The sequence below is a fragment of the Schistocerca cancellata genome, chromosome 9 (assembly GCF_023864275.1).
Source record: "Schistocerca cancellata isolate TAMUIC-IGC-003103 chromosome 9, iqSchCanc2.1, whole genome shotgun sequence".
Taxonomy (NCBI): Eukaryota; Metazoa; Arthropoda; class Insecta; order Orthoptera; family Acrididae; genus Schistocerca; species Schistocerca cancellata.
In genome coordinates this window covers 63961028-63983726 of record NC_064634.1, presented here as the reverse complement: position 1 = coordinate 63983726, position 22699 = coordinate 63961028, and the positions used below count along the sequence as shown (strand labels likewise).

Genomic DNA, 22699 nt, shown 5'->3' with positions numbered 1-22699 from the left:
CCACTGGTGCGAAATTACAAATGTTCCAGAATTTTTTGAACAGATCTCGTATAACGGTGTGGGGATGTCTGGTGCCCCTGCGGTCATGTGAGTAGCCTCCTCCTTCTCTTTTCAACGTTTAGTTGTAGGTGTGGAAACAGACGAAGATCTGGCAGCCCTTGGATCCACAGGCCACAGCTCCTTCAGCCACTGGTTGGTGTTGGGCCTCTCACCTTTTGGTTTCCAAAGAAAGGCATCTTGAGGGAGCTGTGTCACCAGAAGACACCAGAGGAGGAAGCTTCTTCTCTGGCCAGGAGTGGGAAATGGTTCCTGAAGATGGTGTTGCTAGAACCATGAGAGTGAAGAACAGTGGTTGATCTGGTTTGAAAAAAAATGAGGTAAAGTGTGACAGCAGTGACTTTTGCATAACTGATCTTGCTGTTGAAGGATATAGTGTCTTCATATTTTTCTCTTGCCTCAGTATATGACAGGTGGTCAAGTGATTTATATTCTTGCATTTTCTTTTCTTTTTTAAGTACTGGGCAAACCAGAGAATGTGAAGGATGGAGTTCAGGACAACTAACACTGTAAGCAGCAGGTGCTATTTAAGAGGTTCTTCACCAGTCAATCCACAATATAGAAAAAAATTTGAAAATCGGGCTAAAACCCAGAAGTGGAGCAAAATTAATTCAGCTGGAAAGTGATGTAACAGATATGAACAAAGATGTCGATGAAAGTTGCCATAACTCAGCTCTCCCCATATGGGTTTGTTGCCCATGTACAGTTACAAAACACACATTCCAATGGCAGCCAGACAATGGAGATGGATGTTGGGGATTCTGGAACAGACAGAGCACTGCACATGTGCCATACCATGAGGAAAAAACTTTGAATAGGCAATGGAGGCTTACCTGCAGTATTCATTTAACGGTATCTCTCACCCACAAATGGAACCTCACCTTCATAACAGAATGCGTAGAGTGGGGCTGTCTCTCAGGCATGAGAAAAACCTCTGAAGGGGGGAACACATGTGGAGTGTCACACGGATCATTACTGGGCCCACTCTTCTTTCTAACATACAAAAATGATTTTCCAACAACTTTAAAGATCAGTTCAAAATTGACATTGGTTGCTGCCGAAAACATGAAGTGATTGTACGGCATAATTGGCTGGGAGATCCCATCTGGGGTTCGGCAGCCAGATGCAAGGCTTTCTATTACACTTCACTTTGACAATTTGCATGTCTTTGATTAGACATAATTTTGACAACTTGCATGCCTTTGTGATGAAGATAAGATGAAAATGATTAGAACAACACAAACACTTAGTCACCAAATGAAAAATAAATAAATAAATCTCTGATGCAGCAGGGAATCGAACCTGGGACCCTATGATCTAGTGGCAGCAATGCTAACCACTAGACCACAAGCTGTGGACATGTTTGCTGATGACACATGTGTAATAACGAAGAGTCCAACTTCAAACCTAGCAGACAAAGCTCAGATGATAGCTGATCAGGCCTACAAGTGGTTCACTGTAAACAGTTTAACTCTTAATCTCACAAAGAGTCATATTATGCAATTTCAAATAAGCAATAATGGGCAGAAGTGAGAATTAATAGTCATACACTGAATGAAGAATACTGTGTAAAAATCCTTGGGGTCCAGCTGGATAACAAGTTAAAATGCAGTCAACACACAAACAACTAACCCAGAAGCTCAGTTCAGAGAGTTATGCCCTTACAAATATCTCCTACTATGTTGACCTAAACACAAGAGTGTTAGCGTATTTTGCATGTCTGTTAGTTGCAGAATATTTAGCTGTCATATATTGGCTGTAGGCTGACTACATATGCTGCAAGCACATCATCTTCGACCTGCGGATTTGCCTACCTGTGGCCTGCAGGTGTGTCTCATCTGGAGACTATATACTAATACCACATGGGCATTGAACTTTATGGACACTGTAGTGTATACAAACAGCCTGATGATACACCATCTGGTACAGGCACCACCAGAGGACACCATCCATGCTTCTGAGCAGTGTGCATGTCAGGAAACTGGCAGTGCTGCTATGGAGGAAATGAGTACTATCCGCATGCCATATGGTTGTGGATATACTTCCACGTGCTGGATACTTAAGGTCGAGCACACCACCAGCAGCAGCATTCAATTGCTCACTCAGTTCTGTGCCAGAAGCCGGCTACATTTGTACATCGCCAGTCGGAACTCATAGGGACCGGCCCTGACACTCCAGTCTACACTGCTCTTTCTCCACACTGTTTCACTGCACTCCACATGACTCAGCCCTTCTGGGCCGCATCTCCAGCCAATCGCGATGAAGCTGCCATCAGAATTGGTATAATGTGAGTGAACTTTGTTTCTGTTACTTTCAAGCAATCATAAATTATCTTTCGGTCATTATTAGTACTTTACTCATTTTGAACTCATTCTATGGGTAAAGCGTATTTTCATCCACCTGGCAATCATTATTACTACAGTGTGCATCACCCAAATGAGACTTAACAGTAACAGTGAAAGCCTCAGCAGTAGCAATGGAAGAATTACAAGTAATAATGAATTATAAATATGGCTTAGGTTTTATAGGTGTACAAAATTCATTCTTTGAAAAATATCACTGTAATGAAGTAAACATGAAGCAACTAATGGAAGTTAGATAATAAAACTGAGGAAGCAGCACTGTACTCCCCCCCCCCCCCCCATTTTCCACAGAAAGCAGAAGCTTTCTTACTTTTTTAGCTAGCACAAGTGTGAACAGCATTAAGCAGTATAGTGATAGCTTATCGTCAATACAGTATACGGATTAAGTTCCTGAGATGTCTTTGCCTCATAATAATGTACACCTTGACTCATTCCACATCCCTGATCATTCTCCTCAACAGGATCTACAGAACACAATGAATGAATGAATAACATGTGGAGCTCAAGCAGAGACCTGTTCCTCATGTTTCATAGCTATGGAATAACTGCATGCGGCACCGTTCCTAGTAAGAGAGATGCAAAATGCCAAAACTACAGAATAAATTGGAATGAGGAGAAATCTAGTTTATATCCACTATAAAATGTTTTCCTTGAAATGGTGTGATAAAAGGCGAATGTTGACCACCAGTAATGCGCAGAAACATTTGAGATGGAAAGACTATCAATAAGACTGGTGTCAAAATCAGAAACTGCAATATGTTGCAGACTACAGTTTGAGTAAGGTGTGTGTTGACTGCAGTGACATGCTACTAAGTTCAGTCAAATCTGTGAGGATGACTCTGAAGTGTTACAGAAGTATAAAATGTTGTTTTTCCATGTACTTGAGCAGTGCACTTTTAAACACTCGTATTCTCCATAGATCAGTAAGAGGTTGAACAAAAGCTAAGCAGAGATTCATCTGTCCCTGGTAGGACAGTTTGCTGAAACTTATACCATAGAATGGAGACAAGCTGGTAGAAAAAGGTGCTTGGATGATAAGAATCCTCTGTGATTTACTGGGAGACATTTTCCAATTATTATTGCAAGTGAACTCTAAAAAGGGTACACCAGCGTGTAGGCATGCAGTTTGCCTGGAACTGAACTGCACCAAGAAACCATGTATGTGAGCAGATCATGGTGTATACCACTGTGTGTTGTGCCTACCACTGTGCTTTGTACCATGTTTCCAGGATTACCCCACAAAAAATTACTAACAGTCCATAACTGGACAGGAATGATGACCTTACTGTGTTACTTCTCTAAAAGTAATGGAAACACAATAATAATTTTTCAATGCTGGTACAAGTACTGGATCAAAAAGAACAATGAATGTGTTTACAGAAGGTGTAACAGGTATTCAACCAGTCAGAGGTTATGACTGTAAAACTTCGCTCAAGATGAATTACTGCACTAACAAACATACTTTTTGTCAGATGCTGTGATGTCTATTTATTACATGAAGTGCAAAAATTAGAAACACTGCTTACATAGCACCAATGAAAACAAAATTATATACAATCACATGTTTCCTATATTCAATTTCTAGCTTAGTGACTGCTGCTTTGCTCGCTTAGACTGTTTGGCTTGCAGAGATCTTGTTTTTATTTAATCGAATTTTTATGTTGTCCACAAATTGCAAAACCTTCTAAACTTTTCACACTAATTAAGGTGATATGTGCATGGTCTTTTCAGAATGTACTTCTGACCAAAAAGCCATTCTGGTTGCTGGAGTCCAAAGTTTTTGTTAATCTTGCCTTTTGTAGTCTTGTGGAGATATTTCCATAGCAACTTTCATCCCGCAACAAATATTTCTTTATATCTAAATGAGAAGTGAAATAACAATTTTCATAAATTTAGTTTTAAAATTTTTTAATGTAATGAAATATTTTCTTAAAAATTTCCATCCTCTATCGCACTCCCTTAGGGGTTGAATTTCAAGAAACGCAGGAAAACATATTTTTTAAATTCTAACCAAGAAGTCAAATACCAAGTGCCATAAATACAGCCTTACAAATCCTTTAGTAGTTCTTTAGCAATTATTTATTTTCAAAAAAGCTTTCACCCACTATATTACCCCTTAGTGGTTGAATTTCCAAAAATGCTGAAACATGTATTTTTTATTTTCTGACAGATAAACCAAATATCAGGTTTCAGAATTCTAGTTTAAAAATTCCCTTAACAGTGATATTTTTTCAAAAAGCCTTTCCTCCCCTATTTTATTCCTTAGGAGTGGAATTTTCAACAATCCCTTCTTAAATGAGGACTACAGTATAAGATCCACTTCCTCTCCAAACTTCAAGTTTCTATTCTTAGCAGTTTGAGCTTGGCGATGGTGAGTCAGTGAATCAGTCTGATCCTGTTTCACCCCCTTAAGGGTTGAATTTCCAAAAATGGTGACCTGCATATGTTTTATTTGTAACAGAGAAGCCAAATACGAATATAATAGAGGGAAACATTCCACGTGGGAAAAATATATTTAAAAACAAAGATGATGTGATTTACCAAATGAAAGCACTGGCACGTCGATAGACACACAAACAAACACAAACATACACACAAAATTCTAGCTTTCGCAACCAACGGTTGCTTCGTCAGGAAAGAGGGAAGGAGAGGGAAAGACGAAAGGATTTGGGTTTTAGGGAGAGGGTAAGGAGTCATTCGAATCCCGGGAGCGGAAAGACTTACCTTAGGGGGAAAAAAGGACGGGTATACACTCGCACACACACACACACATATCCATCCACACATATACAGACACAAGCAGACATATACAGAGGCAAAGAGTTTGGGCAGAGATGTCAGATACAAATTTTCATAGATTTAGCTTAAAAAATGCTTGCACAATGAAATATTTCTATAAAGATGTTCATCCCCCTTTCACCGCCATAGGGGTTGAATTTCAAAAATCAAACATATATTTTTTATTTCTAACTGAGAAGCCAAATTTAAGTTTTCACACATTAAGCTTTAAAAATGCTTTCATAGCAAAATATTTTCATAAAAAATCTCATCCCCTATTTCACCCCCTTAGGGGTTCAATTTCCAAAAACACTGAAAAACGTATTTTTTTTATTTGTAACCGAGATGTCATAGATGTAGCTTTAAAAACACTTTAGCAGTTCTTTGATAATGATATATTTTCAAAAAACCCTTAATCCCCTATATCACCCCCTTAGGGCAGGAATTTCACAAAATCCATTCTTAAACGACCCCTAAAGTATAAGGTCCACATTGTCTCCAAATTTCAAGTTTCTATCCTTAACTGTTTGGATTGAGTGATGATGAGTCAGCCAGTCAGGACATTGCCTTTTGTATATAGAGATTATTCAGAAACCATCGAAAAGTATTAGGAAACCTTGTAACACCATAGCTTAGACATTACATACCTTTTGTTGATTCATTTAGCTTTCTATTTTGTTCAACATCCCATCGTTGATCTTCTGTAATTAGTGTACAATTAATTCGATACTGTAATGAAGTGTAATATCTGTAATATGCACAATATGAGCAAATGATCTTTTGTCTTCCTCATATAATCGCTTTGGTTATCTTTAAAAGTAAATAATTTTATTTAAATAACTTTATGTAGAACTACCAATATATGCAAATGTTCTGTTTTATTTAAAATGTTTGTTTGCTGTTATGTAAACTGCTGACCTTCACTTAGGGTTCTTAGTTATGTCATATGTAAAAGGTGTTGTGGTTTCCCTAGGGAACGGAACTGAGTAGCATGCACGAATTGTGGTTGGCCTACGTAGAAAAGGTGGAACCAAGAGTCAGTCAGGGACGAGCTACCAAACTGTCAACTACTCATGTAAAAGCTGCATATTGTGCTGGTGCCGAGAGAGGCTTTCCATGCCACTTTCCAATGCCTCGGATGGATGGATAAAGACCTGGAGCTATTCTGGAATTGATGTCTATCATCACCAGCAAGAAATGACAGATTCAGGCAATTCTACCTGCAAATCCACCTACCAACATGCAACTGCCACCACACTGTGCAATAATGGTAATGGAATGCTATAGTAATGTACAGTGAAGGATCAGCTCATTGGATGTTTAGTGTACTCAAATACAAGGTAAATTTTAACTGAACTTTTGTACTTACTGTGATTTATCCTCAGTCACATATCCACTTAGGCTCCCTCCCACACTAAAGTGCTTACTGAGTGTCAGTTATTGAAAGAAAGTTAAAGTTAATGTGGCAAGAGAGTGAGTTAAAGTAAATGATGCTTGCTGAAAATAATTTTCCTATTAAAACTGCTTATTAATATGTTGTTGCCAACTTCAAAATCAAAAGTTCTTAAGACTGAGGCTTATAAAGTTTTGCTTAGGAAATGATCACTATGCTGCCTGTTGTAAATCGCAGAAGCTGAGTCAGTATCTTACAAATATGTTAATTTTGTCTCTTACTGTAGTAAAAGTGGAAAACTGAAATTGTGGAAAGTTATATACTCATGCTTGCTAAGCACTGGTTTCTTTTATGTATTGAAAGTGCATATTAATAGTGTAATAGGATCCACAGTTTATCCTTTATGCTCAGATCCACAGTTTATCATATGTGCTCATGATAAATAACAGTTAATAGAGAGAGACCACTATTTATGAAAACAATAATTTCTTTATTCAAAAGACAGTGAGAAGTAACCTGTTGGTGAATTCCATTTAACTTTCATTCTAAATAGAATAGTATTTAGTTGAGAGAGAATTAACCTGTGATCAGTTCATAATTTTGCAGTGAACTAAATTTGCAATTTTATGTCAGCTAGGAAAATGTGTGAAAAGTAATACTGAATGTCCAATTTATGATTCTACTGTGAATATTAATAGTAATGTTATAAAGACCATTCAGTTTGAATAAACCATAAAAGTAATAGTGTGTAGTGTTATAAGGTTATATTTATGCAAATAGTTTGTTCTTATTTGTTCGCTCCAACCTTAACCTGAACATACTGTATTCAGATGCCAGAGTTCATTGCACTCGTGTGTGGTAAAGTATAGGTTGTGTTTGTCTGTTAAAGTTACTCATACTTATTTTCTTGAAGAAGAATATCAATCATTCTATTGCCTAATTAGGCTGGCGACCGTTTTTTTTTTTTTCTTTGAACAGTGTAGATAGGTAAAACATTGTTTGTTACTGTTAAAATATTTACGTAATTCTGACTTTCACTTCCGATAAGCCACCTCCATTAGGTACAACACGGTCAACATAGTAAAATTCCTCTCAGAGGGTCACACTGCTCTGTTGCTTTAATAAGATAGTTTTACTTTACGACCCAGCTCCAAGTTCATGGTTATCGTATAGCAGTAGCGGACAGTGGTGTTATACGTGGTGACCGTGACAGGACTATTTGCTCTGTTGGAGTATGATACGCAATAAACCAAACATAGTATTTGATTGTACAAGCTACGTACATGCTGTTGTGGTGTTATAACCTTAATTATTTGATTCTGGGGTGTTCATAGGGTAATTTTATTGTGTTTATGTGCTCTAAATGTAATGCTAAGCTTACACACAGATTTTCGGCGCAAACTTCTTCTCTTGAAAGTTGTCTGTTGAAGTATTATTGTGCTAGCACAGATAAACAGATGGACATTTAGGATTCAATATTGTTTATTTTGTAAGTGACATACAAGAAACTAAAAATTAAGTATCACAGCAAAATGCTCTACCATCGTCTGAGTGATGTCTCTAGGCGTTGTTTGGAGATAACCCTGATTCATCACTGCTGCTATGGGTAAATGACTGTGTTTACCAGAAATCCTCTGGATGGCTTCCCATACTTCTGTAGAATAAGTGGAATGGTTGATGGAGTCCAGAAATGCATGCCATGACCTCTTCTTGCTCCCCTTAATTATGTGCCGAGCCCCGGCCTTTGCGACCCAGGATGCCCAGCTCGTGAGACATCACAAGGCTCTCTAAACCCCGAGAGGAAGTAGAGGTTGAGCCCCACAAAACATGATGGGCATTGAAGTCTTCCAATAGAAGAAATGGTCGGGGAGAGTTGTTACATAAGATCTGATGAGAGCCTCAGAGTCTATTGCATCTCGCATAGGTAGATACAGGGAGCAAACAGTGATCCTCTGACACAAATGAATTTCAATGGCAATTGCTTGCAGGTTGGTAGCCTGGGGAGAGCAGTGGAGTGGTGTGCTTTACTGACAACCACAGCGACCCCTCCTTGGCCCTTTCCTGAGTCAGGTAATCCTTGTGATAGAGCATTTAGCCCCACAGTACAGGGGCACCAAACACTTTAAAAAGCATTTCCTTCTAACACAAGCACAGGGGGCATTCCTGTGCTAGAATTTTCAGTTCCTTCACATGTCCTGAACACATTACTGAAACTTTTTTAATTTTTCAATGTAGTCTTCTTGTAGATTAATGCACGTGGTCCAATGATCTTCCGGTGCCTTGATCCCATCTCAAAAATGAGTTTCCTCCAGGCCTGCCAAATAGTTGCCAACTCCATCTATCAATTCTTTGCTTGAAGTGAATCTTCATCCACCAAGAAAAAATTTCTTTTCAGTTTTCGGAAGGGATGGAAGCCTGAGGGAGCCATATCAAGTAAATAAGGTGGGTGTGGCAACAATTCATACCTTAGTTTGTGTAATTCTGCCATGGTGACGGCACATGTGCAAGGCGCACACTGTCTTGATGGAATATGACTTTCTTCCTTGCTAAACCTGGCCTTTTTTCGCACAACTTTTGTTGCAGCTTGTCCAGGAGGTTAGCATAGTATTTTCCAGTAACTGATTGCCCAGTGGGGAGATAATCTACAAACAGAACCCCCTTAGAAGCCCAGAACACTAATGCCATGAACTTTACCGTCGAAGGAATTGTCTTTGGTTTCTTTGGTGGTGGAGAATCAGCATGCTTCCACTACCTTGACAATTGTTTTGTCTCTGGGGTATAGTAGTGCACCCAAGTTTCATCTGTGGTCACAAACCAGTGCAAAAAATCTTATTCGTTTCTCCTAAAATGGGCCAAAATTGTTCCGATATGTCCATTCTCATGTGTTTTTGATCCGGCGTCGAGAATCATGGCACCAATCTTGCGGATAATTTTTTCATTTCTAATTCTTCAGTTAAAATGTGACATACCCTTTCAGATGACATCTGGCAAGTGTGAGCAATTTCATGCACTTTCAAATGGCGATCCTCCATGACCATTTTGTGCACTTTTGCAATGATTTCTGGAGTAGTGACACATCTTGGCTGACCACTTTGTAGATCATCATCTAAGCTCTCCTGACCAAATTTAAATTCATTTGATCACTTGGCAACAGTTGAATATGAAGGAGCAGAGTCCCCCAGTGTATTTTGGAAATCCAGTGTATTTTGGAAATCGGCATGAATGTCCTTTGCTTTCATACCTTTCTTTACAAAGTACTGAATCACTGCTTGGATCTCGATTTTTTCCATCTTCGCAAATTATTACATGGGAACAACAACAGAGCCATGTCACTGCCACAGTTCTCTTCCGAGAACACTGACATGGCATGTGTTTACAGGCAACAGTCCAATGAATATCTCGTGAACAACTCGTTGCACTAGTGTTGACCTCTCGTGGTGATTCTGAGAACCTTTCAAACCACCCTTACTTTCTGCCATCGAGGGGAGCCCATAGTTGGTGGAGGTTCAGTCTTGGGGCAAGATGATTGCTCCAGTCCCACTCTCAAGGTCCATCGCCTCTGAAGAAGATTTGAGAGGGGCTTCAGGCAGGATGACATCGACTTCGTTACACTGTATACTTCTTTCACCGGCAGTAGGTAATTCTTCACCTTCGAGGAGGTGGCTTTGGAGACACAACCATGAAAGTGGACAAGACTTGATCTTTGGAGGGACAGGAAGTTCCACAATGTCAACAACCATGACCTTTCCTGTAGTTCTGGGGTGAGGGGCAGGCTTCAAAGTAACTGCAGCAGCACAAATAAATTGACAAACACTGGTACTACTGCTGAAACTAGCAACCACTGTTTGTGTAGTGGCACTGGATTTCTGGACTGGCTGTTAAAGAACGGAATCAGAGGAAGCAGCAATGTGGGTGTCTGCATGGCCTTGTGTATCTTTTTGGCTTCATCATAAGGGATGTGTTTTGTTGTTTTTATCTCTCGGATTTTTCATTCTTCAAGGAAGACACTGCAGTCCCTACTACACACAGGCTGAGCCCCAGAGAAGTTGACACACATTAGAGGAGAGCAACAACTTACTCCGTTGTGGGCGGCTTTACCGTATTTCCCATATGTGACTTCCTCATTACAACCAAGACTAATGCACCTGTGTGCTACAAGCAAGCACACCTCATGCACACACGACCAGAGAGCTAGTGGCTGTGCATGCGCATGCGTCTGTGTGCGTATCTCTTTACTGGCAATGGCTGTGACCAAAAGCTATATGTGACAGTCTTTTAATCGTGCCTGTCTGCAACTTGACATGTCTTCTTTACGCTAAGAAGCAATCTATCTTTGACGATATTGTTCTTATTCCTACCTGGAGTTTCCATTGTTTGATCATATTGTCATTCGGAGATAGATGCTAGAATGTGGAGTATCAAACGGAGACATCAGAACATTTCTGACATATTCTTCTGTTTAACTTGAACAGACGGGTAAGAGCAGAGGAGGCTGCCAGAAACATTTGTACCACATATGGGGATAATGCCATTGGACAGAGCAAAGCAAGAAATTAGTTTTTTTGTTTTAAGGATGATCATTTTGACATTAGTGACCCTCCATGTTCAAGAAGACCTTCAGGGTGTGATGAAGATCATTTAAAGGCATTAATCCACAATGATCCACGTCAGTGTACTTGAGAACTGGGAACTGTGACGAATTACCAGCATTCCACCATAATGCAACACTTGTATAAAATGGGTAAGGCTCAAAATTTGGGTGTACGGGTACTGCATTCTCTAAGCCAAAATCACAAAAATCAGTGGGTAGCCAAATGTGCAGCTCTGTCTGCTCATCATCAATTGGTTAGTGAAAAACACCAACCATTCCTATCATGTGATAGGAGTAATGGTGTCTTTGTGCTAACATAAGGAAAATAAAGGAATCATTTAGCCCAAACAAAGCAGCAGCTGCTTGTACAAAGACCTGCATACATCCAAAAAAGTTAATGTTATGCATCTAGAGGAAAAGTCCCGGTGTGGTGTACTATGAATTGCTTCTCCAAGGTCAATCATCACTGCTGACATTTGCTGTCAACAACTGACACATCTTGCAGACTCAACCCAAGAACAATGACCAGGAAGACTGTGTGAAGTGATGCTACTCCACGATAACGCCTGAAGCCACACAGCGAGCAGCAGCACCAGTGCATGATGGGAGTGGCGACTGGTGTGGGGAGGGGAAGGGATGTAGGGTAGGGGTGGGGGACAGTGAAGTGCTGCTGGGTAGTGTGCAGGGACGAGGTGGAGAGGATAGGGCGGCTATGTGCAGTCAGGAGGTTAGACTGTGGGCAGGGGGAGGTGGGGGTGGAGGATAGTGGAAAAGGAGAGAAGTAAAAAGCCTGAGTGCGCAGGCGGAATGAGGACTGTGTGAGCTGGAATGGGAACAGAGAAGGGGATGAATTGGGGAGGACAATGACTAAAGAGGGTTGAGGCTAGGAGGGTTATGGGAATGTAGGTGATATTGCAGGGGAAGTTCCCACCTGTGCAATTCAGAACAGCTGGTGTTGTTGGGAAGGACCTACCATCTAAAAACTGATTCCATCCTTATAATCCTACCTGTGGGCAAAGGCTCCACCACTGTGTTTTTGAACCACAAAGATTACCTGGCAGTAGGAATCCCCCAGCTGTCCGAAACATCCACCTGCAAACCTTGCCAGAATGCCCCTATTCCAGAAATCCAGCAGGATCTTCAGACACTCCTCAAATCCTTAGGCCCATCCCAAAACCTCTCTCTGCAGTCCATCTCTCTACTTACCCATACCACTCCCCACACTCCTATCCTCTACATGCTTCCTAAAGTCCATAAGCCCAAGTACCCAGGACGACCCATTGTGGCTGGTTACTGTGCCCCCACTGAGAGAATCTCTGCTCTTGTAGACCAACACCTTCAACCTATTACCCAGTACCTACCCTTCTATATACAAGGTACCAACCATTTCCTCCACTGACTTTCCACAGTTCCTGTCCCTTTACCACACGGTGCCCTGCTCGTCACTACTGATGCCACCTCCCTTTACACTAACATCTGTAATGGCCATAGCCTTACCGCTATTGAACACTACCTTTCCCAATGTCCTAGGATTCCAAACCAACATCCTCCTTCCTAGTCGCCATGACCAACTATATCCTCGCCCACAATTACTTCTCCTTTGAAGGCATTACCTACAAACAAATCCGCAATACGGCTATGGGTACCCGCATGGCACCATCCTATGCCTACCCATTTATGGGCCATCTAGAGGAATCCTCCTTAAAACACCTAAAATACTAAACCCCTCACTTGGTTCAGATTCATTGATGACATCTTTGCGATCTGGATGGAGGGTGAGGACACCCTATCCACATTCCTCCAGAACCTCAACAACTTCTCACTCATTTGCTTCACCTAGTCCTACTCAACCCAACATGCCATCTTCCTAGATGTTGACCTACAACTCAAAGATGACTACAACAGTACCTCTGTTCATATAAAGCCTACTAACCACCAGCAATACTTCTACTTCGACAGCTGCCACCCATTCCAGACCAAGAAGTCCCTTCCTTACAGCCTAGCCACCTGTAGTCATCACATTTGCAGTGACACACAGTTCCTCTCAAAATATATGGAGGGTCTCACTGAAGCCTTCACAGACCACAATTATCCTTCCAACCTTGTACAAAAATAAAAATCTCCTGTGCCTTGTCTTTCCAGTCTCCCACCATTTCCCGAAGTCTCATCATCTGGTCACAAAGGAACATTCCCCCCATAACTCAGTACCACCCAGTACTGGAGCAACTGAATTACATTCTCTGCCAGGGTTTCAACTACCCTTTGTCATGCCCTGAAATCAAAAATGTTCTACCCACTATCCTTCCCACCCCTCCCACAGCAGTATTCTGCCATCCACCAAACCTACACAATATACTCATCCATGCATACAAAACCCCTGCTCCCAACCCCTTACCTCATGGCTCATATTGCTGCAATAGACCTAGATGCAACACCTGTCACATACATCCTCCCATCACCACCTACTACAGTCCAGTCATAAACATCACCTATCCCATCAAAGGCAAGGCTACCTGTGAAGCCAGTCATGTGATCTACAAGCTAAGCTGTAACCATTGCGTTGCATTCTATGTGGGGATAACAATCAACAAGCATGAATGGCCACCGACAAACTGTGGCCAAGAAGCGTGTGGACCACCCTGCTGCTGAGCACACTGCCCAACACAACATCCTTCATTTCAGTGACTGGTTCACAGCTTTTCTGAACTGTGCAAGTGGGAACTTTTGCTGCAGTATATTCTATGTTCCCATAACTCTCCTGGATTCAACCTTAGTCAGTCATTGTCCTCCCCCATCCACCCCGCCCCTTCCCTGTTCCCATTCCAGCACACACAGTTCTCATTCCACCATTGCACGCTGTCTTTTTACTTCACCCCCCCCCCCCCCCCCCCCTGATAGCACATAGCTGCCCTGCCTTCATTCCACCTCACCCCTACATGGTCCCCAGCAGCACTTCACTGTACCCCACCCCCACCCTACATCCCTCCCCCTCCCTGTTCCAGCCTCCTCCTTACTCCCACCCAGTCACCCCTCTCATCATGCACTGATGCTGCTGCTTGCAGTGTGGCATCATTTGCCAGAGACTGCAGTCATGTGTGTGTAAGTGTGTGTGTGTGTGTGTGTGTGTGTGTGTGTGTGTGTGTTTTGCCTGTTTTTGATTAAGGCTTTGCTGGCCAAAAGATTTGTCTTTTTTTGTGCCTATCTGGGACTCAGCATCTCCACTATATGGTAGGTAGCAACCTTCCTTTTCATAACACTGTTACAGTCCATCCTAGATTTTCCATTGTTTGAAATTTACAGACACATTCACTGAAATTTAATGGAGGGGAGCCACCTTAAATGTTTAACTATAAAAATCATTGTACAGGGGTACACATTTTCTTATCTTAACTTTGTTTTTCATCGGAGTCATGCTTTCAACTATAGCCAAGAATTTAAACATGTTTGCAAAAAGTCCACTTTAGGCACATGAAAATATCAGAATAAAAAAAAGAAATCTTGTATGGAATCTTAACACTAAGAAGTTTTAACCAGATGCCTGTAATACAGCGAGTTCATGTACATAAATTAACATACCTTCCGCTGACTGCCAAAATGAACCATGTTCGGTTTTTTTATATTCTCCAGTTTGCTCGCATCACCACCACCACCCGTTTGAGCTAAAATGAACAAACTTTTATCACAAAAGTAATCAGTTTTAAAAATTTGCATCTTTTTTATTTAATAATAAAGCTCATTTCCTGTCTTTTTAACTACATTTTTATATCTAAAAACAAAGATGATGTGACTTACCAAACGAAAGTGCTGGCAGGTCGATAGACACACACACAAACAAACACAAACATACACACAAAATTCAAGCTTTCGCAACAAACGGTTGCTTCATCAGGAAAGAGGGAAGGAGAGGGAAAGACGAAAGGATGTGGGTTTTAAGGGAGAGGGTAAGGAGTCATTCCAATCCCGGGAGCGGAAAGACTTACCTTAGGGGGGAAAAAGGACGGGTATACACTCGCACACACACACACATATCCATCCGCACATACACAGACACAAGCAGACGTTTGTAAAGGCAAAGAGAGTGCGAGTGTATACCTGTCCTTTTTCCCCCCTAAGGTAAGTCTTTCCGCTCCCGGGATTGGAATGACTCCTTACCCTCTCCCTTAAAACCCACATCCTTTCGTCTTTCCCTCTTTCCTGATGAAGCAACCGTTTGTTGCGAAAGCTTGAATTTTGTGTGTATGTTTGTGTGTGTGTCTATCGACCTGCCCGCACTTTCGTTTGGTAAGTCACATCATCTTTGTTTTTAGATATATTTTTCCCACGTGGAATGTTTCCCTCTATTATATTCATATAACTACATTTTTACTTCAATAATGCACATTTCAAAGCATGGAATCATCACAACTGAAGTATCTTCAGTACCCTGTCACCAGGCTAGAAACAAGTTTCAGAGGGATTCATAAGTGGAATATGTGAAGTTGTGGTGGAAAACACACACACACACACACACACACACACACACACACACACACACACACACACACACGCTTCCATTGTATATAATACATTGCAGTGAAGTAACTTCCACATCTCATTTACAGTGTTTACCAACACACAATTTTCAAATACAATACTACAGATTTCTGTGACAGATTGCATGAATATTCCACTACTACAAACACGATTATCCACAGAAATTTTTCCAGTGGGCGTAAGACTCTAAAATTGCCATTTCTTATATAAATGAGTTTGTCAGATTCAAGACATGTCATATCACAAGAATTAATTTTCATAGGAGACACTAAAAACTTCCTATATCCTAGAGAATTGATGGTTATCCATACCATATATGACTAAAACTTATGTATTCTAGATTATGGTGTGTGTGTGTAGGGGGGGGGGGGGGGGGGGGGAGGGGCGTATGAGTACAAAGACAACAACTAACTCCTGCGTAACACAATAAAATTTGATCATTATACAATTTTTTACTTAAATATTCTACAAAAAAGTAATCATATCATATATTCTTATCCAGAGTTGAAATTAAACATGAAAGTTACTATTACTGACTGCAAACAGGAATAAATACTAGTATACTGTTCAGCAATACAACATGCAAAATACATTTATACAGTACGCAATAACTGTTCATTAAGATGACACGTTAAGAGAGTTTGTTAGTAATGAACCCTCAACTGTAACCAGGTGTGTATGTATATTTTAGGACTCCACTGAATACATTTTCATTCAAGATGGACTGAGGATACGATATGAGATGCTTCTGTATTTTTAAAGTTTCTGAAGTGAAGCCTTCTGGTTGGGCATGCACTATTTTCAAGTATGTTCAAAAGTTGTTTTATGGCCTGTTTTCAGTAGATGGTCAGCAACTTCTGACTTATTTCGTTTGATATGTAACGCAGCAAAGTGTTCCTTGAATCTTGCGCAAAAATTCCTGTCAATTAGTCCAACATGGAAGTAGTCACAGTTCTGGCAAAAGATTTTCTGGATGCCAAACCGCTACCACTTGCCATGCAGATTTGGTTTGTTGGTTAATTGTAAGGCTAGTTTGCTCTTTGTATAGAAATTTATATTTATATTGTTAATATATGTGGGCATTTGTACTCAGTTGCTCCTTCAATTATGCTGCTTCATACTGATAAAAAATTCCATCTTTTGCAAGTGAATGTCTTATTTGTGTCTACCAAATGTGTTTCACCAATACATATTAGGCATTATCAATGGTCTATAATATAAAGAAAATCACTTAATGGTATGAGGGCTATCGAGAGAGTAACAGACATTTTGAAATAAAAAATTAACAACATGGAAAAACATACATTTTAAAGGTACACTCTTAAGCTATTTTTCTACATAATCACCGTTGAAACTGAGGCTCTTACCATATTGTGCCTGGTGATGTAACCCTCTACTATAATTATTAATAAAGTCTGATCTGTAGCGTCAGCTACCAATCGCTAGACGTACATCTGTTGAACGGGGGCTCAAGGATGCAACAATGTAAAAAAAATCTACAACATAGTGCCGCGTTGGCCACTGAGCGCCTGCGAGGCTGCATGAGGAGCACTGTGTAATACCATAAGGTATTGATGACAGATACCTTATGGTATGACACAGTGGATTCAGGAACTGTCTCCTAATGTAGTCTGGAATCTTGGTCTGATGATCGTTATTATACCTGCAACCAGTTACAGCCAGTACAATGAAAATAAATTGCAATTTGGACTTTTTAGTTTCAGCATAGTCTTAATCTGGCAGCAAGACTGAAAATGGTGTGTACTGTACTGCAGGATAAAAGATTCATTCAGGGCACTTTACACTGAACAAGTGAAAGCTTCCTTATGGTACTGCATTATTATTATCACACTTCTAAATCACAATTTCTCGCTCTGGTACTCTACATTAAAAAATCAGTTTCTGATTATGAAAATGATTCCAGTTTTGTCTCTTTTACTTACTTCTTCCATGGTCCTGAGCCAAAGGCTGTGGGCCGTTCTCTTCTTTCAAAGACTGTGATCTCTTCAGATGCATGCTGCTGAAGAATCTGGCAATTTTGCTTTCTGTTCAAACAATTATCAATGAAGATTATATTTCAATATAATAATAATGTTAATTTTTTGTACATAGAAATTATAAGTAACAAAAAGTTCAAACTTGAAAGCAGGTACACATAACTCCTCTGAAAGAGATAAAAATCATAAATTAGAGTAAGAGTATAAGATCCAGAATGAGATTTTCACTCTGCAGTGGAGTGTACACTGATATGAAACTTCCTGGCAGATTAAAACTGTGTGCCGAACCGAGACTCGAACTCGGGACCTTTGCCTAAGAGTATAAGATGTTCACTGCATGTATAAATAATCAACAAAAGGTAACAAGTCTTCTTCTTATAAGACATTTTAAGAGACACATTGCGAGGGCACCAAATTTGTGTGTGTAAATTACATTCCAAATGCTATCACATACAATGTCAAAGAGGTATACAGCTGAGTGTGGCTTGAAACAATTGCATTCAGTGTTAATTTGAGTAATTAGTGGCTTGAAATAATTGCATTCAGTGTTAATTTGAGTAATTAATTGTTGAATGACTTTATGTTAGAATAGCTATTTCTGACAGTTTGTTTGGGTGATGTTTCAGAGGTCTCTGGGTGCTGGAGAAGTGATGGTGTGCTACCAAGGTTGCAGTGGGAGACAGGTGCATGTATCTCATAGCTACTCAGTTTTGGACTGCCAAGGAGCCACAACCAGAAGGCCTCCAACTATGGATGGCACATTCGCAAAATATAATTTAATGATATGCACACTCAAAGTAACAAAATTAATTTTGAAGAATAGTCAATGATACTTCAGTTATGCAGGCAACTATGTTGAAGCAACATTGGCAGGCACCAGGTTTTAATTAATGAACTTGACTTGTCTGAAGTATTATTGTAGTTTGAAATAAAATAAGCCAGAGGATTCTAATTACTTTATTTACTCTGAAGCAAAGTTTGCTATGAGAGTTACTTCTGATTATTGGAAGTTAGAAGTTTGATTATCTTAGAAAGGCACACAGATCAAAGTTTGTCAAATAAACGGTTGGTTAGACATTTTCTCAAACACTAAAGTTCTTATGCCATATGACTCGGTCATTCCTTCGTGCATGACAACTGGGTAACAGAACTTAAAAATATTATGAAGGGAATTTCGTTGAGAGGCGAATTAATTCTGAAGTGAAGAAAGAATATAAGAGAGTGATAAACCATTAATACTGGAGATAACATAAATTTTCTTGGTGAAGATAACCAAGGATTGGTATTGTGGAGTTGCATTTGTTGTGTTACCACAAGGGTGGTTAAGTGGACTGAAAAGCTACAGGTAGCTATGTACACAAATAAATACAAATAATCAGAAAATAATTAGCATTAATAAATACACTTAGTTTTATTGAAGCCTAACAATAACCAAATTAATAAGTGCTTAGGAACATCTAAACACTGAAAGAATTAATGTATTGCAAGCAAGTTATAAGAAAGGAAGAGGTTTCTCATAACAATTAATGAAGAGTTAATACCATCAATTGAGGATTATCATTATTTACTTGAATCACGAGTCTAGGAAGATGCCATTAGGGGACAATATAGAGCTAAGGGAAACAACGTGCAATCAAATACTACTATGACATGTTCATATTAGTAAAAGGTGTGGAGCAATTAAAAGAGAAGGAAAGAAGAGAGGAACAAACTAACACTCACTTTTATTGGTGCAAATTTGTAGTTTCAGGTGACCTCAGGCTCTGTGAGCTGTTCTCACCCTATCAATGAAAGAAGTGAATGGCACACATCATAGCAACTAGGTGTGTGAAACAAATGAGCCAATGGCAGAGGAGGACGAAGCAGAAAAACTATAAGCACATATACAGTCAACTGATGCACTGAAGGTGTGGAATTCACGGAACAAGAAGTCACTTTGTGCACGGGCATCAAAATACGAATGCACAAATGATGAATCAGTGTTAATTCATTCGGAGTGGGACCTGTGAGAATAAATATGGGATTCAAAACATGACCACAGAAGTAAGGCAGCACTGACCAGGCAAAAGTGGCACAACTGGTTCCCTTTGTTTTGAATGTGAAGCATGCGGAATGTGGCAACAACTTATAACTGCTCTGGTGACAGGCAGCACCACCACTCTAGAATCATTAGTGATACTATCACTGAACTGCACAGTGACTGGAGACTGCTTTTACTGGGCAAACATACTGAATTCATCAGTTAAAATGAGATTTTCAGGCTCCAATGAAGGAAAATTAATAAACAGTATGCAAAAATATTATGTGATATACGATGCATGACATGAAGAATACAGAAACATTTCAGGGAACGTTACTGTCCGGAGAGGTGTGACACAGGAGCTAAATGGGACAAGTTTTTTGTCTCTAATTTCAAATCCACTGCCGTTTAGAAACCTTCAAAAGTGAGAAAAGCTAAGCATGTTTGTTTTGGCCGGTTCCTTCATTAACAACATAACTATAAAATGGAGTTCCTTTCTCTTCAAGGCAACTGTCATGTAGCAAATTGAGTACACAACACACCGATAATATCAGATCATCAACCATGTCATGGACTTCAGCAACATGACTATGAAAGTCTCTAAAGACTTGGCTTAATAGCCCAAAAGCATTTTCTGTCCCTCAAAATAAGCATGACACAATCTATAGTTATAGATCTGATCATTGTGATGTAGTACCTCATCTCAAATAAGCTTTCATCATGCAATCCCTAACAGAAAATGTGTCTCCAATCAGGAAATGGGGCAACTTCACAGTTGTGCCCAGCAAACACTTTGGTGGAGGGATATTAAACTTCTTTGTTGCAATTTTTTAAATATCCTATCACCTGATACTTTTGTTAAGTGCCAACATCAACACCAATGAATTTACAATTTGCATTCACAATTGCAAACAAAACAATTGAAAAGGAATATTTATATAATTAAAAACAGTGATCCACTCTCATCTGGTGGTATATGCAAACGTAATTTTCAACTGTAATACCAACGCAATTAGGTACACTCAATTTATGCCAAAATTCTTGTTCAGTAATCTGAAATCTGATTCAGTAGAAGGTGGCATCAATATAGGCAGCAATGTTATTCTTAAAATCTTCAGTACGTTTCACAATTCTTGATATGTGAGATGATGACATGTGATATTCAAATGACAAGGAGCAGTAACTATTGCCTGTAGCCAAGGAAAACACATAACTAATGTAGTTTCCATTTACAGGTGATCACTGTAAGAAGTGGAAGTTTTAAAGAGATCATTACGAAAGGCTTAAGAGGAAAAGCCAATTAGGAACAGGCCCTGCTGCCTCAAAAACTTCAAAAGGCAAAGGACAAGAACAGCTATCATTCCTTGATGGTGTTCCACAGCACAGCTCTAGAGGAACAAATATTCCAGTGGTATCAGTGCACTCAAAAAACACAGGAAAACATAGAATACAATGGAGACCAAACTTGTCAGCTGGACATTTTAGCATCACAGGAAGAAGGTATGGCGCCAAAAAATACAACGTGAATTAGTGGGGAAACAGCTGAATTAACAAATGATGAATGATGTGTAACAGAACAGAAAACACAGTAAAGTTAGTGGCAATGATGGTATGGTATTAAAAATGTGGAAAGGGAGGGTACAAAGTATGCAAAACTTAAGAGGAACATTTACAGCAAACAGTGATGATGACACTGATTATTTTCCCATCACATAAGTGAAGTTGTAATGCATCTACCTCAAGTTTATAAGGCAAAAAAAAAGTAACGTTGTTTCTAACTGTGGAAAAATGCTTGCACTGTGCAACAGACATCAGCCATCAAGTGATATCGGCAGTCCTTTAACCTCCACATATCTGGCACAGCACAGTTATTAGTGCTGACATGAGCCACCACCTGAAGTTGGCTGTCAACTAGAACCCACAAGGCCAAAATTGCAGCCTCCAGACTCTACCACTAGACATACTGCAGCCAACAATGGATAATGAAGATGTGTGTGTGTGTGTGTGTGTAAAGCTTTTGAAACTAATGAAGAGGCTGAAAATTTACTGGTGATGTGTGGGAGGGTAAGATTACACCCTGAATCTTTTTTTAATTTTTTTTAACAGAAATAATTTAGAAAAATGTGAGATAAATTTTTACCCCACCTTGTTACTTAGGTCTCGGGATTCACACCTCGTTACTCTACGGTTAAGCACGCTGTGGTGGAAGTCAACAGAGAAATTCCAAGTCAAGGACTGGGGTAAGGTGGCTCACCAATTAGATTTCCTTGACAGGATATTCAAAATGGATATGCTCATTTTGGTGCTAGAAAGTGCAGGATGCATAAGCATGAATACTATTAAAAAAAGTGTGCCAATAGATTAAGCATGTTATTCGGAATGTGTTATATACCAAAAGATGGAAGTAGTCACATCAAGAATAAGTATGAGTTTGTACCCAACTACCCAAAAGGGAGTGTAGGATTTAGTGGCTGTGGACATGAAATGTAAATACCTTGTGCTTTTTTTATCAGTACACTATTCCATCTATACTTTACATGAACAACCTGATACACTTGTATATTTTCACTGTATAACTTGTCAATTCAAAGTATTTGCAATAATAACTTAGAACGGAAAAAATTATTTCTTACACTTTCACAGTTTCATCCCATTATAAAATTTTCTTAATAAAACAGTATATAAATTACTTGTAAATTCGAATAGGGAGTACTTTATTTGTTTTTTTTTTTAAATATCATCTGCACATGTTCAAAATGTTAAAAATTTTACATGTGTTGCTTCCAGATCAAATAAATTTGGTAAGTTTTTATACAGAAGGAAATGGGTTGCACTACTAAAAAGGCAGAATTGTATTATTTCTATTGACGTCAATGTCAAAAACAATACAGTAGCTTTTCAAAATATAGATCCATGTAGTATGTAGAAGTTCTAAGAATTCTGTTGCTCCAGTGACCAGTGAAAATA

At 39.6% G+C, this 22699-nt stretch overlaps 1 protein-coding gene across 2 annotated transcripts in view; it reads right to left on the bottom strand.

Annotated features, from left to right (window-relative positions):
- LOC126100510 (X-linked retinitis pigmentosa GTPase regulator-like) overlaps positions 1-22699 on the bottom strand; it is a 313988-nt gene that overhangs the window by 23194 nt on the left and 268095 nt on the right. For both annotated transcript variants that reach the window (XM_049911120.1, XM_049911121.1), the window contains 2 exons: positions 17659-17760; positions 14759-14841 (listed from right to left, as the gene is read on the bottom strand). In XM_049911120.1, coding sequence (XP_049767077.1) covers positions 14759-14841; positions 17659-17760 — 185 coding nt within the window. The remainder of the gene's footprint in view (positions 1-14758; positions 14842-17658; positions 17761-22699) is intronic.